This window comes from Chlorocebus sabaeus, chromosome 5, assembly GCF_047675955.1.
Source record: "Chlorocebus sabaeus isolate Y175 chromosome 5, mChlSab1.0.hap1, whole genome shotgun sequence".
NCBI classification, from domain to species: Eukaryota; Metazoa; Chordata; class Mammalia; order Primates; family Cercopithecidae; genus Chlorocebus; species Chlorocebus sabaeus.
The window spans coordinates 7,619,058-7,634,251 of record NC_132908.1 but is presented as its reverse complement, the minus strand read 5'-3'; the positions used below and the strand labels follow the sequence as shown (position 1 = coordinate 7,634,251).

Sequence of the window (15,194 nt, the reverse complement as noted above, 5' to 3'; positions counted from 1 at the left end):
TAACCCAGCAGGGTTCCTTTAAAAACCATCTCCCCTACTGCATTTAAGGGTGTTATTTACAGATGTTAGCTATTTGGCTAGGAAGAGGTACAATTTAAGTCTTAAAAAAATCTAAGGCCAGTTAAACGGAGGAAAAAAAAAATGCATAAAAACCAAAAACAAAACTCCAGAGTTATCTTGGAAGTCAGTAGACACATAGGATCCAACATAACCAAAGGGTAATTTACACACACCTTTCTTCAGGAGCACAGCTGTTAAAGAAATAAGGAACACACACATTTTCAAGTTAAACAACAAAAGCATCCTATGTGATTGCTGAGAAGTATGGTAGCCTCAGCTTTCCAGGGCAATGGTTGGATTCCTAGAGAAAAAATCTGCACCCATCAGAGCTCAAAGACAAAATATGTGACTCTCAGACCTGTGCAAATCGAACCTGTTGGGAGGAGAATAATCCTGGATGACTATGAATATAACTCGTGTGTGCACGCACAGGCCTGCATGCACACATGACCCTTTATGTGCTGGCTGACCTGTTGCAGGAAATGGGGAATGGCTCTATACTGGAATATGCATCTAATCCAGAAGAGAGAAACGTAAGGGAATGTTGCAAAGTCAGCAGTCCACAAACAGCCTAGACCAAAAAGCCATAAAGGAGAAAGGAAACCGCAGCAATGTATCTTAGGGATGTGCAGACAAACTTAACATTCAACATCAGTGCACAGCCTGTACATAGAAATAACTGAAGGCCCCTCTGGCTACCCAACTGGAGAGGGAGAGGTCTCAGAGTCGGTCACCATTACAAAATACTAATCGAGTTTGACAATCTGAAGACCCTTGCTTAAGCATCGACAAGTGAAGATTCTTAATGTAAGAAACTAGTTTTAGTTTTGCTTTTTAAGGGGGTAGTAAAATTAGCTATTTTCTTTAAAACTGCTCTATTAACAGCCATTTATTTTAATATTTTTGAAAAAATTGATATGAACCTAAGTTCTCAAGAATAGTGGAAGAGGTTAAAATATAACATGAAACAACAGAATACTATGGGGCCGTTAACATATTTTTATAAAAAGCACATGAGATGATATAAAATGTGCAGGTAATATGACTGATACAATTTAGAAATGAAGGATGTTGGATGCACATTATACAATTTCCATAATTGTAAATTTTTACTTTAAACATAGAAAAAAGAAGCTACACACAGGGCAGTGATATTGTATTTTTAATACCAAAATCGACCCTTTAAATTGGAGATCAGTATGCTTCTTCTGTAAAGAGCCAGACTGTTAAAATGTTAGGCTTTGCAGGCCACCTAGGTCTCTGGCACATTCTTTGTTTTGTTTTTTCAATCTTGGGAAAATCTAAAAACCATTCTTAGTTCATAAGCCTTGTAACACAGGCCACGGGCTGGCTTGGGTGATCTTTGCTTTAGATGGTTTTATTTTCTCTGTATGTTTCAGCTATTTTATTATGGAGAACTTGGGAAATATTTTCATGGCAAAGTGAGAGGTGCTTCCCCATTTCACTTTAGAACAGCTATACCAATTCAAACTAGTACACTTTTGGAGTTGATTGTTCACTTGTGTAAAGAAAATTGAAATATAGATATGTCATATCATATAGAGCCATACTGTCCAATATGGTAACCATTAGTCCTATATGGCTAATAAATGCAACATAAAAATGAGTGCCTCAGTTCCATCAGCACTGTACTGGATAGCATAAAGATTTTATCCCAGACGCTTATATAGGGCCGCAATGTTAGACCCAGCCCTATGGTAAGTTTTGGCACACCAACTCTCCTTCAGAAAATAATATAGAGAAGGAAGACCAGGTAAATGGAACAGTGATCAGATTTAGTCAAATGGACTCAGAAAGGCAGCTGAAGGTTGAATAATTTTCCCAGGTTGAGAAGACAAATCTGTTACACACTGGCTGTGGGATTGCCCTCCATTTCCTCAGTTGTAAAGCAACCATTGTGATACCTACCTGGTGCTGGTTTTGAGAGGAATACACAAGGCTAGACATGTGAAAATGTGTAGTAGCATTACAATTTCAGGAGACACATGTACACACATTTACACTGGCCCCAAGGAGGCCCTTCTGAATTTGTGATCACAAATTCAGAAAGAACCACTTCTTGCCAGTATGGTTAGATTTGGGCTTCTTGGGAGGCACAGAAAAATGTCTTGCATTTAATTAATGCCAAAATTGCCATTAAAGACTATACTCTGGGCTGGGCACGGTGGTTCATGCCTGTAATCCCAGTACTTTGGGGGGTTGAGGTAGGTGGATCATCATCTGAGGTCAGGAGTGCGAGACCAGCCTGGCCAAGATGGAGAAATCTCGTCTCTACTAAAAATACAAAAATTAGTGGGAGTGGCGGTGCATGCCCATAATCCAGGCTGCTTGGGAGGCTGAGTCATGAGAATTGCTTGAGCCCAGGAGACAGCAGTTGCTGTGAGATGAGATGGCACCACTGCACTCCAGCCTGGGTAACAGAACGAGACTTAGTCTCAAAATCAACAACAACCACCACCCTCTAATTGTGAGAAACGACTGGCTGTCAGACCTCCTGAATACTTCAGACCCTTGGGTGTGTCACATGATATTTTTGGTACCCTGTGACTGTGGTAACCTTTGCCCCAACAGTGAGGAGGTTGCTTTTCCTCAGCTTCACAATTCAGGAAATGAAGATGTTTGGCTTTGGGAAGACGGTGAGGATTCTCCTATGTCTCTTATCCCTCAAGCCTGGTACTCCTGCTCTCCTCCCCATCCCTGCCTTTTACAACTACTCTGAGAAGCAGCCCCCAACCCTACTCCAGGCACCCGGACTCACTTTTAAGCACTGACCCTAAAGACAACTCATTCAGCAGTTATGGAAACTTCACAGGATTTACACACATTGTATAGAACAGGTGATAAAGTTTCAGCTGTGGCTGGGAGACTCTTTCAGAAGGGGGTATACCCTCTGGGAGAATATGGTAGAGTCAGTGGTAACTTTAATTCTTCTAACTGCTCTGGGAATTGAGGTGAGGGTAGGGCATCCTTCAACCCAGAGCATCCATCCGAGGCAGAGAAATCTTCGGTTCTTCTATGTCAACATTGTGATCTACTTCCTGTATTTTGGGTCTCTTCCCTCCAGGACCTGATGGCTAGACTTACCTATGTTTACAAGTGCCCCAACTTTTTAAAAGACAATTATTTAGTGTTGCTGCCCCTGCACTTGATTAAATGAGGGGGGAACCACATTTCTTTCTCTGCTCCTCCTCCTGCTCCTCCTGCTCCTCCTGCTCCTCCTGCACCTCCTGCACCTCCTCCTGCACCTCCTCCTGCACCTCCTTCTCCTGGTCCTGCTCCTCCTCCTGCTCCTGCTCCTCCTTATTGAAATTACATAGCAAAGGACAGAACAGCCTAGGAAACAAGTGACTAGCTGCACCGTGAGACAACTGTGTACAAGAATTCTGCTGGTCAAGCATCTTTTGCTAGGCAACAGTGCCTTTTGGGTGGCCCGTATATGCTATTTAAACTATTTTTACATTAATTTGCAAAGCTATGATAGAAGGCAGGCAATAAGCTAGAGCTTCCCACCCTCCCATGCCCCTCCCCACCAACCCCATGCCCACATTTCCAACCGTTGGGACCCAATCCTGATGGATCTAACAAAGAATATCCAGGACATCTGGGAAGTGGCATGGGAGACAGAGACATGCTTATGAAAATTAACTTCACCTCAGAGAGAGCCACAGAGAGGGAGGGGCAGAGGGAGGGGGAGAGCACTTACATGGCAGGGAAGGTGATTGGACTCAGATTTATGTCACAAAACAAAAAGAGCCACGACAGTGGGCTTACTTGCAGAAGTATATACAAGTGAACTGGGGGCACTGTACATGGAAGATCCCTCCTGGTTGGCCTGGCACAACAGGACCGTGCCTACGAAAGAGAGAGAGAGATGGTATCTGGTTTGGGAATTGGCACACTACACCTGAGAGATCATGGCAATGCAACCGAGAAACGCAGAGAAATGAAAACAGCCACATCCCAGAGCGCAGGAAAAGGGCACCCAACAAAGCCCCCTGCCGTAGCCAAAGGGAATCAATGGAAGCCCCCCCCCACCCTTAACCCGGCCCGCCAAGCACACATCATGACTTTTCACACGGGGTTGTGTAGCGTACTCTGGTTGCCCCAGGGCCCAGGTTCAGATCAGGAATGGAAGCAGCATGATATCCTGAAAAGGGAACTTGAGAAATATTGGAGGGAACTCTAGAGAGTAAGCCTGACTCAGACACCTCTTCACTGTGTGTGATCTTGGCAAGACACTGCACCTCTCTGTGCCTCGGCGTTTCCATCTGGAAAATAGGAGTAAATATACCTACCTCCAAGAAAGGGCTGTGCATCGCATGACTGGAGATGTACCCAGGGCAGGGGCTAGCATGTAATAATCACTCAATCAATAGTAAGCATACATGTTGATACATTTATGGAAAACTGTACCTTCCTTCAAACGTCAGTCTTTCCGAATCAGTTCTTCAGAGGAAGAACCAAAGTAAGGCAGAGAAACAAAAATTGAAACTTTTTGCCATCCCTGGGACCCACGCTGGACCCACGCTGGACCCACGCTGGACACTGGGTGAGAGAATCTTTGGCTTCTGCAATCCCACTTTCTTCCCTAAAGCTGTCTGCCTTCCAGCCAGAGAGGCTGCCTAGCTCATCTTGCAAACTGCGGCTGCACTGCAGCAATGACTTGCCTCCTCCTGATTTAAAGCGAAGGGCACTAGTTTTATCCTTGCAAGATGGAATTTTACAGCGGCGAATAATGGCGGAATCCTGAGATACCTTCTCAATCTATGACAGATTTTGAACAACCACCCACTCCAGGGATGACCGGGGTCAGGAATTGTCAGGGTATCAATTCTACTTTCCCACTGCTGCAAGACTCAAACTCTAAGAGTTAGAAAAGAATTAGAATCCTGAGGAGTTTTAAGCCATTACTGGTGATGGAAATGCCTCCCTGTGGTTTCTGGTCACTTCCCTGGCTAGGGAAGGTGTCAACCACCCCAGTTTGATTTGGGTTCCCCTGTCAGGACCACCACGGGAAAGCAATCTCCCATGATAAGCCAATCTTACAAGTTCCCCAGAACAGGGAACTTTTCTACATCCTTGGAGACTTGCCCTAGGGAATAGTTCTATGATCCTTCTGTATCTTCCCTACGATCAACAAAAATGCAGTTACAACTTCCAAAGTGTGTGGGGTCCTGCCACATAGAGGGACTGCACAGGGATGTCATCAACGGAGAGTAAACCAGATACAATTCTTGCTAACCCATCTCACTCTTCCCCTGTTACCAGTCTGACAACTCCATCCACTCTTTCCCAGGGAGAAGCAGCCCAGGATCAGAGGCTCCACCTGAAGGAATGTCCAATGTCCTTTTCGATCTGGTTTCCCATGCTTATAGCTGGAGAAGAACCACCCCCACCCCCAAAATAGCCCTTCACACAACAGTGAAATTAACTTGAAAATAACTAACCTTCTCTCGGTAGTAAATATATCAAGAGTCTAGGGGGGTGTCAGTCATGATCCACCTGTGCTAAACCAGTAGTTCTTTCTTCTTCATTTAAAAAGTGTATCAGCCAGGTGTGGTGGCTCATGCCTCTCATTCCAGTACTTTGGGAGGCCGAGGCAGGTAGATCACCTGAGGTTAGGAGTTGGAAACCAGCCTGGCCAACATGGTGAAATCTTGTCTCTAATAAAAATACAAAAATTAGCTGGGCATGGTGGAAGGCACCTGTAACTCCAGCTACTCAGGAGGCTGAGGCAGGAGAATTGCTTGAACCCAGGAGGTGGAGGTTGCAGTGAGCCGAGATCACATCACTGCACTCCAGCCTGAATGACAAGAGCGAAACTCCCCCTCAAAAAAAAAAAAAAAAAAAAAAAAAGGTTTATCACAAGGTATGAGATGATCCTTTACATGGTTTAACCTCTCCTCTGGTATTTCCAGTTTTAGCAGGTCACTGGGGATTAATAGCAAACAAAACAAACTTCAAAGAATGGAGATTGGGATATGAAACCAACCAAGGGGAGGCAAGCTACCTATACCAGGAAGGACAGTTAGTCTCCTCTACAGTCAGTGCTCTTTATTGATGAGTACTCCTGTGTGACTCTGCAGTGGTTATCCATGTGCTTCTGCTCACTGCTAGAAATCTTAGAAATGAATGTTTCTGTAGGACACACACAGTTATTAGATCAGAATCATCTAGAATAGGATCGTAGCAGGTGGATTTAGGGAAAGCTCCTCAGCCTTCTGTGCATGCCTGGTTAAAAAAAAAACACTTTTAAAATCAGATCTGAAGTTTCTTGGGGTGCCTAAATTTCAAGAGAAAAATGTGTAACTGTAACAAAAACATACGTAGAAGGACATTTCAGTATTGTATGGTTAAAACCCTTGGGTCAATTTGCAATATCCTCAATGCAATTTATAGAATACCACTGGGACACAGCACAGATTTTTGCCTGGAAAGCTAACCTCTGGCAGGGCATAATGAAGCATTCCTAATTTTTTTTTATGCTGTGGATTCTGAGAACCTGGACTGAAAGAACTTCTTTGGATACTTTTTTAATAGTTAAAAAAAAAAGAAAAAATATTTATGCAATGATTTTGACCTTTTGTAAAACAAAATCTATGCCTTCACAGGACTTGGTTTTTGTTGTATCTAAAAGTATCCTCCAATTTAATTTGCAAAGTACTTACTGTATGTTCCCTTAGTGCTTTGTGACCTTTTCTTAAAAAGGAAGCTTTGAATTCAACAAAACCAAAGCAGCAGAGAACACTGCAACCTCCATGCATTTTTTTGGGGCAGGGAAGGGTAAGTGTGTGTGTTTTAAAAAGTAAGTCAGATAGGTAATAAGGTACAAGTAGCAGTATGAAGAGTGCCTACAAGGTCATTCCAAGTGCTTCTCTATATAGCCTCAACATAGCTCTTCAGTGAGTCCACTGAGCTGGATCTTCTGTCTGTCCCTAGCCTTCAACATAAACCTTCTACTGTCAGATGCCAGGAACCTTCATCTATATCACATGGTGACATCGGTACTTCTCAGACTTCTGTGCTTTTAATAAATTCTTTATAATTTAAAGATGGCAACTGGGGTCAATTTATACCACTACCCACTCTTTAGCCAGAATGGAATTAATTTCAGTATTATCCTTTCCTATTGACCTGGAATCCTTACAAGCATTCTCAACACAGCCAGTAGGCAATGATTCCCATTTGATTAGAGTTGAAGGGAATCAGACCTTCATGCCATTCCTGCTCTTAGAGTTAAACTATTTGAAACTGACTTTTTTTTTTTTCTGGACAAATAGAATTGAATGTTGCCAAGTTCATGTAGTTCAACTTAAACAAAAAAGTGGCTTCCCTTGTCCTCCTGCAATGTAGTTTAAAAGTGACTAGTCCTCAGGGGTGAATTAGTCACCCCCTATTCTATGCTCTGATCTTACATTTTTAAACCTCCCTGATAGATCCTTTGTGGTCCTGTACTACAATTTTCTACTTAAATATTGGTCATCTGAACTCCAAAATCCAGCTGGGGTAGAGCCAAATCATACGCATCTTTTCATCCCCAGCACCTAGCAAAATACCTGGTCCTCAGAAGGATTAATGTATACGATTGAACTATAATACATTTTTAAAAAGAACTCTCCACTTCTATCTTTGCTAAAAATAGTGTTTTTTTTTTCCCCAACCAATCCTCCTTCTACCTATTGTTCATGGCAGGAAATGTGCATGCCTAAAGTTTAAATAGACTTACAAACTACATCTAACTTTTATAGATTGAAATAGCTTCAATCTATTTCACATGTTGTCTCTTTCCTGGTTCTTACAAAGTTGGCTCATCCAGTCTAACAAGAAACCTGGGCAGCCCGGACTGTTGATGACTGTGTCAGCACCTGGCAGAGACTGAGCTCCATGGGACAGATCTCAATCTCGGAATAATCAGAGCCCGTTCCAAAACCTGTCACACTTGCCTGCTCTGAGTGCTGGGTCATCGGCATCCCCACATCCTGGCAAGATGTCCCACAGCCACTCTCCAGCAGGATTTGGAATCCTCCCATGAGGAAGGGGTAAGCCAGGGTCAAGGCCTCAGATTGGGCATCAGAACCCTTTCTACTCAGCCATAGGCTCCCTGCAGTGTGTAGGGGATCATTCCTGGCCCCTGAAGGGGCAGGGACAATGCTTCCCGTCACAGACAGGAAGGAGGAAGCATTGAAAAGTGTTTACTCTGCTGCCAACCCCGAAGTGAGGAAAACTGGACTCAAACCAGAACAGCAGTGCAGTTTCACACCTCCATGCCTTTGCAGAGGTTTTGTCTTTTTCCAGGAAATCTTTTCCTTACTCTAGATAACTCCTTTCTGGATTCAGCTCTGGCTTCTCCTAGAAACCCTATCTATGTACCTTTGTCTGGCCGAGTTCAGCTTCCTTTCTCTGCTTTTTAAAATTGTGTTGTTGTAATCTATTTAGCGAGTGTCTTCCCCCATCGATGCTACTGATTCAGAGATCAGGAATCATGTGTTTATCTTCCTATCCTCATGCATTCAGGAACCTAGACTAAGAGGCAGGAAGCAAATGAAGACAGAATCCAAAGGTTTCTGATAGGCAGTCATGCTATACTTTCAAGAAATAAAATTAAAATGGAGGATGGGAAGCAAGAAAAGGGTGTTTTGGCAATGTCTGCCCCTTCCCTTTTAGTATTAAGTAGGCACAGTTCCAAGCCAGCACATGGTGAATAACTAGAACCTTTCCTACATAATTTCCAAATTAAAAAAAAAAAAAATGTGAAAGGAGCATCCCAACTGCCTGACAACTGGAAGCGGTCAATTAGCTTCATGAGCTCCAAGATGAAGATGCGTTAGGATATCTGAAGAATCCCCTGGAAGACGCAGAGAGCAACAGCTAGAATTTATGAAATAGCTAAGATGGAATGATATTCTGGGGTACCTGTGCAGGAAGTTTCTGTATGTCTTCTACTGTCTGTACCTCTAATACAGGAGTTATTAAGAAATTAAGGCAGATAGTAAGGGTAAACGTTCTAGGTGGAAATTTCCCTGTCACAAGAAAGCACCCCCAAACCATCTCTTTTCTAACAGAAAAGACTGCTTGAAGAGCTGGACAGGAAAGCTTTGATATGCAAATACCAGCCATTAGAAACAGGGTTCACTCAGTATGGTGATTCCTGCTGTCTTCTCATCACCACCTGTGCCCAGTGTAATGGCCACCTCCAGATAACACCATGTGTTCAGAACATCATGGTGACCCGCATTTACATATTAAAGGACTAAGGTGGGAGGGCCAGGTTTTTTGCCAGCTACGCAAATGCACACCTGGCCAAACCAATCCCCTGGGCTGTATGCAAATCAGACACCACCTCCTCCAGCCTCCCCTATAATCTACCACTTTTCTGCCACACACAGGCTTTCTCTTTGTTCCATGCCCCTTTCCCTGGTCTCTGTACGGGGAAGCGGTTCTTTTCTTTCTTCCTCCTTTCTTGCCTATTACACTTTTTGCTCCTTAAAACCACTCCACGTGTGTCCGTGTTAATCCTATCAGTGCAAGACCAAGAACCTTGACATTCCTCCTCTACAAACCTCTGTGCTGGTGCAGAGTCACACAAAAATAGAACTCTCCACTGAGATCTGGCTTTCCTAATGTCACTCAGCCAAGGAAAGAAGCTTACTCTGGAAAGAGGGCTAAGAGGAGCACCCTAGAACCCTGCAGGGCAATAGCTGAGTGAGTACAAGCGCTTATTAGTCCCTCTGCCTCTAGTGTTCAGCCAGGAGACTATGGTGTAGTGAGTATTATCATTCATTTGGCAGGTACTTATTGGCATCTAGTAGTGTATGTGCCAGGCACTGTGCTGGGCTTTGGGGCACATCTGTTGAACTCCATGTGCTTTTCCAGAGCATGACACGTTATCACTTTCAGTGCTCATATGCTCAGTAACAAATGTATACATGAAAAGGAACAAAAGAATGATTCTGAATATCAAACCAAACCTTAGTCTACATAACTAGTCACATTGCTCACTAAATATAATTGAGAACAATTTTTATTATATATAACTATTATGGTTTTGACAAATTCTATATGTCTTCTAAATAATGCTATCATAACTGAAAGTTTAGTAGAAATAGGAATCAATGCTAGAAATGTTTTGATTCTACATCAAGAAAAAGCTTTCTTCAATATTTGCCAAAGAATATTTACTTTGCATTTGTCCCTCCATAACAGGGGTCTGATGTCATTAGTCCTTCCTTACTGACATTAAAAGAGGCACAGAACTAAGTCTTTTCCCAAAAGCCTTACCAATCAGAGGTAAATTTTAGATGAAAAACAAGTTATTTGGGTTCCTAAATTGTCACTCATTTCATCAATGAGTCCTTCCTTCAGTCCATTATGGTAGAATCATTTTTAAATGCTATAACTCTGAGTACTTCAGAAATGTGACTACTTGCAGAGAGGTCTTTAAAGGTGTAATTAAGTTAAAACGAGGCCATACGGGTGGACCTTAATCTGACACATCTCCTTACAAGAAGAGGAGATGAGGACACACAGGGAAACCCCCGTGAAGACAGAGAAGATGACCATCTGCAAGCCAAGGAGAGAGGCCTCAAAAGAAACCAACCCTGCCAACACATGATCTCAGACTTCCAGCATCCAGAATTATGAGAAAATAAATCCCTTTTTAAGCCAGGGTTCCCCAACCCCCGGGCCACAGACCTTACTGGGCCACACAGCAGGAAGTGAGCTGCAGGTGAGCGAAACAAAGCTTCATGTGTATCGACAGCCTCTCCTCATTGTTCACGTTACCGCCTGAGCTCCACTTCCTGTCAGATTTTCTCAAAAGTGTGAATCTTACTGTGAACTGAGCATGCTAGGGATCTTGGTTGTGTGTTCCTTATCAGAATCTAATGCCTGATCTGTTACTGCCTCCCATCACCCCCAGATGGGACTGTCTAGTTGCAAGAAAACAAGCCCAGGGCTCCCACTGATTCTACATTATGGCGAGTTGTATAATTAATTCATTATATATTATAATGTGATAATATTAGAAATAAAGTACACAAGAAATGCACTTGAATCATCCTGAAACCATCCCCCTTACCTGGTCCATGGAGAAACTGCCTTCCACAAAACCCAACCAGGGTACCAGAATGGTTGGGGACTGTTGGTTAAGCCACCCAGTCTGTGATACTTTGCTATAGCAGCACTAGCCAACTAATACACCTACCTACCTTATCATGAGTGTCCCCGATAAAGTGACCCACAAGCCTCAAACTTCTCTTGGACCTAGAAGCCAAAGAGGTTACCATGAGGTCCCTATCGATGGAGGTGACAACTTTCAATTGACAGATTTATCCAAAATTTACCCAAAGCCCCAATGGACTGTGGATACTTTTACAGTCACGCATTTTTGAACACCAGACTAGCATTGAGCTAATCCATGTAAGAATATTTTCACAGTTAATCCCTAATGCTTTTATACCAGGCTGAAAGATGAACTGCTCTGAAGGGTTATGGTGGAGTTTTAAGTATAGGGATATTTCCATTTGGGCACAGATGTTGCAGAAAAAAATGTTGCTCTGAATGTTTACTTCTTATACATCAAATCATGTTTTAATTGTACCAAGGGATTTCCATATTTAAAGGGGCCCTGAAGCGAATCTGTCTATAGTGTAAATAATCCCTCACTCCAATTTATTTTTATAAGCTTTGGTTTTTGTAATATTCAAGAAGAAATATACCACTTCTTGTTTGTTTTCCTCTTTTTGCTTTTTATTTTGACATTACTTGAGACTTTTTGGAAAAGTCACAATAATAATACAAAGAAGAACAATTTGTTCATTGATTATTGTTTGAAAATTTTAATGACTCACTCGAACTGTTCACTTAATCTCTGCAGCCAAAATTTAGGCTAATAGTGGCACTGACACAAAATATTTAATATGATAAACCTAACAATAAGAGCTCCCAACGTGTTTTACTGAATACCTGAGAACCACTGGGTATTCTGTTCAACTTTAACTTAGATTATCATTTTCTCTTAATGACCCTCTAGGACAGACACTATTTTTATACCCATTTAATAGTTGAAGATATTGAAGCATAGAGAACTCTTTGTTCTTGTCCGAGGTGACTCAGATCTTGTGAGGCTAACTGCAAATCATACCAACCAGATTCCTGGACCCATGGTTCTAACAATCATCTTCTAAATCAAGTGCTGCCCAACTACAGACTCTTGGCCAAATCCAACCTCTTCCCTGTCCCAATCGCCGGCCCCCCACCTATTTTTATATGCTCTGCGAGCTAGGAATGCTTTTTACAATTTAAATAGTTCACAAAAATCACAGCAACATTTGACCAGTGAAAATAGTATGAAACTCAAGTTTCAGCATCTAATAAGTAAAGTTTCATTGGAAGACACCTACGTCTATTTATTTTTGTGTATGGCTGCTTTTCTGCTAAAATGACAGGGCTGAGTAATTGCACAGAGACCTTATGGCCTGCAGAGGCTACAGTGTTCACTGTCTGGCCCTTTACAGACAAAGTTTGCTGATCAATGTTCTAAGATCCCTTTACTGCTTGGAACAATACTAACAGTAACTGTCTCTCAGTACACCATTAGCCCTTCCCCAGGGAAATGGCACTAAGTATTTCAGAGGCTATCATTTGATTAATACTTGCCAAAAAATTAAAAACAGAAAATATTTGCTCAAAATTTATTCTGAATTCATTGTTTTTCAAAACAATAAAACAATTAGGCCAGGTGTGGTGACCCTGCCTGTAATCCCAGAACTTTGGAAGGCCAAGGCAGGCGGATCACTTGAGGCCAGGAGTTCAAGACCAGTCTGGCGAACATGGCAAAACCCCATCTCTAACCAAAAATAAAAAATAAAAAATAATTAGCCAGGCATGGTGGCATACATCTGTAACTGCAGCTACTTGGGTGACTGAGGCACAAGAATTGCTTGAATCCATAAGACAGAGGTTGCAACGAGCTGAGCTTATACCACTGCACTCCTGCCTGGGTGATGTAGACTGTCTCAAAAAAGAAAGAAATAAATTCAAAAAGTTGTTCCACAAGGTATTTGTGGAGGTCTGTCAATTTGGCTACAACAAAAACAATGGAAATAAGTTTTACCTTGTAAGATGTTTGTCCTTCCAAGTTATGGGTGTCAATATATAGATAAGAGGACTACTAGGGCCTTGCTTCTCAAACTCTACTATGCTCCGAATCGCCTGGGACTCTTCTAAATGCAGATTCTTATCGAGGGGGTATGGGGTGGGGCCTGAGACCCTGCATTTCTCATAGGCTTCCAGGGGATGCAGATGGTGCTGACAACAGTAAAATGCTAGGGACTACATAGGAACCTCAGGTACAGCTAATATTGACAGTGCCCATTAAGGTGGCACTGGGTTTCAGGTACTCTACAAGATGTACTCTACATAATATATGCTTTTTTTCTTATCAAACCCAAGAGGAAATGAAAGCTCAGATAAAAAGTATAATAAAGCTAAACTCTAAACCAGTTTTGTCTGACTCCAAAGCTTAGACACTGTCTCTCAAAGCTCCACCTGTTTATCAATGGTGATACTTGGTCCTGAGTTGATAAAAACACAACCTTCAGCATAAGAATGATCAATACGCATTACCCCCTTTACAACAAAGCCACATCTAAGAATTCTGAAGCTTCCATCTGGCTGGAAACACCTGACTCTTCTACGCTACAGATGTTAGCTAGAACCTCCTGATTATGTTTAAGAATTTGTAATAGGGTTTTAAATCCAACCAAGGAAGGCTTTGGGCAAAACGTATCTTCTACAGACAAGAAAAATCCTACTTGCAAGATTGGAATAAGACATACAGGAGGAAAATGCAGAGAGGAGAAATAGTGAATGTTTGAGATTTCTATAGTGTTGTTGAAAAAGCATAGGCTTTGAAACTTTTAACTTTGTTTTGGTTCCTGACCTTGCTGACTTCAAGTGAGTTGACTTCGGGTAAATCGCTGTACTTCTCTGAGCCTCAGTGTTTGCATCTATCAAATAGGGACAAAAATGTGTACTTTATCGAATATTACTGAGGATTAGAACTACAGCATGAAAGTGTTTGGTAAATAGTAATCAGTAAGTGAATCAACAATAATCATGGAAATAGCAATTGTTATTGGGTATCTAAAACAATGATGCTCTGAGGACTTATTTTAGTTTTAAGAAAGGAAATAGCAAATTTAGAGCTCTTCAACTATTTTGTTTGGCTAGTAAACATAATGCTAAACATAATAGTTAACGGCAAATATTTTAGTATTAAATGAATTGCAAGCACTTACATTTAGGAGTTTTGTGATAAGACATGTCTAGCTTCTAGTGGGAAGTCAGGGGACAGACCATGGGTGCCTGAGCAAGGATTCCTGTCTGGCAGAGCCACTGTGGGCAACGGTGAGAAGCCACTACTTGCTGTAATCGAGAAATAGTGCCTCCAGTTTGGAATATTTCACTTCCTCATCTCTCAGCCTGTTCCTAAAAACATTTTAGTTTGCACTCTCTGATAAGAAAAAAAATTAGAAACTGTCGTTCAACTGAAAACAGAGGAGTTTACAAGTGTCTGCAAAGAACCTAGAAGGCCTTCCATACTCTCGTCTCATCTTAGGAATAAGAGCCTTTAAGATGCTGTAAGAGCCTGAAAACCTATCTAGAGAGGCTTCTCTATTATTGCTTCTTGCATATTTCAAGTACTATTACAGAACTATTTAGGAGGGACTCTGTTTGTGGAATGAGGACGAGATTCTTCATCTTGAATTGCCCTCCTAAGCCTTCTCAGATTAGGCTTAAAATTTTGACCTCACTTTTTTGGTGAGAGTAGAAAATACACGTCACCTTTCAGTCTCTCAAAGACGGATTGGATAAAGTTGTCAATGCCTGCCACAACATACACACACACACACACACACTCCCCCTTCCCCTGTTCTGGCTAAAAACAAACATATTTCAGCTGGTGAAAATCATTTTGAAAAATGAAAGAGAACTAATAGAGAGGATTTCAATCTTTACCACGTGCACATCAAACAAACACTAGAATCATACAAATGTTTTTTTTTTTTTCTCCAGAGGAAATATCAGTGATATTGGGGTGTTCGTGTTTT

General features: G+C 41.9%; 1 protein-coding gene across 31 annotated transcripts in view; it reads right to left on the bottom strand.

Moving 5' to 3' along the window:
* RBFOX1 (RNA binding fox-1 homolog 1) overlaps positions 1-15,194 on the bottom strand; it is a 2,485,439-nt gene that overhangs the window by 79,641 nt on the left and 2,390,604 nt on the right. For 20 of the 31 annotated variants that reach the window (XM_073015143.1, XM_037989528.2, XM_037989529.2 and 17 more), the window contains one exon: positions 3,853-3,933. The exons of the other annotated variants lie outside the window; for them this stretch is intronic. In XM_073015143.1, the coding sequence (XP_072871244.1) occupies positions 3,853-3,933 (81 nt within the window). The remainder of the gene's footprint in view (positions 1-3,852; positions 3,934-15,194) is intronic. 31 annotated transcript variants of the gene reach the window in all.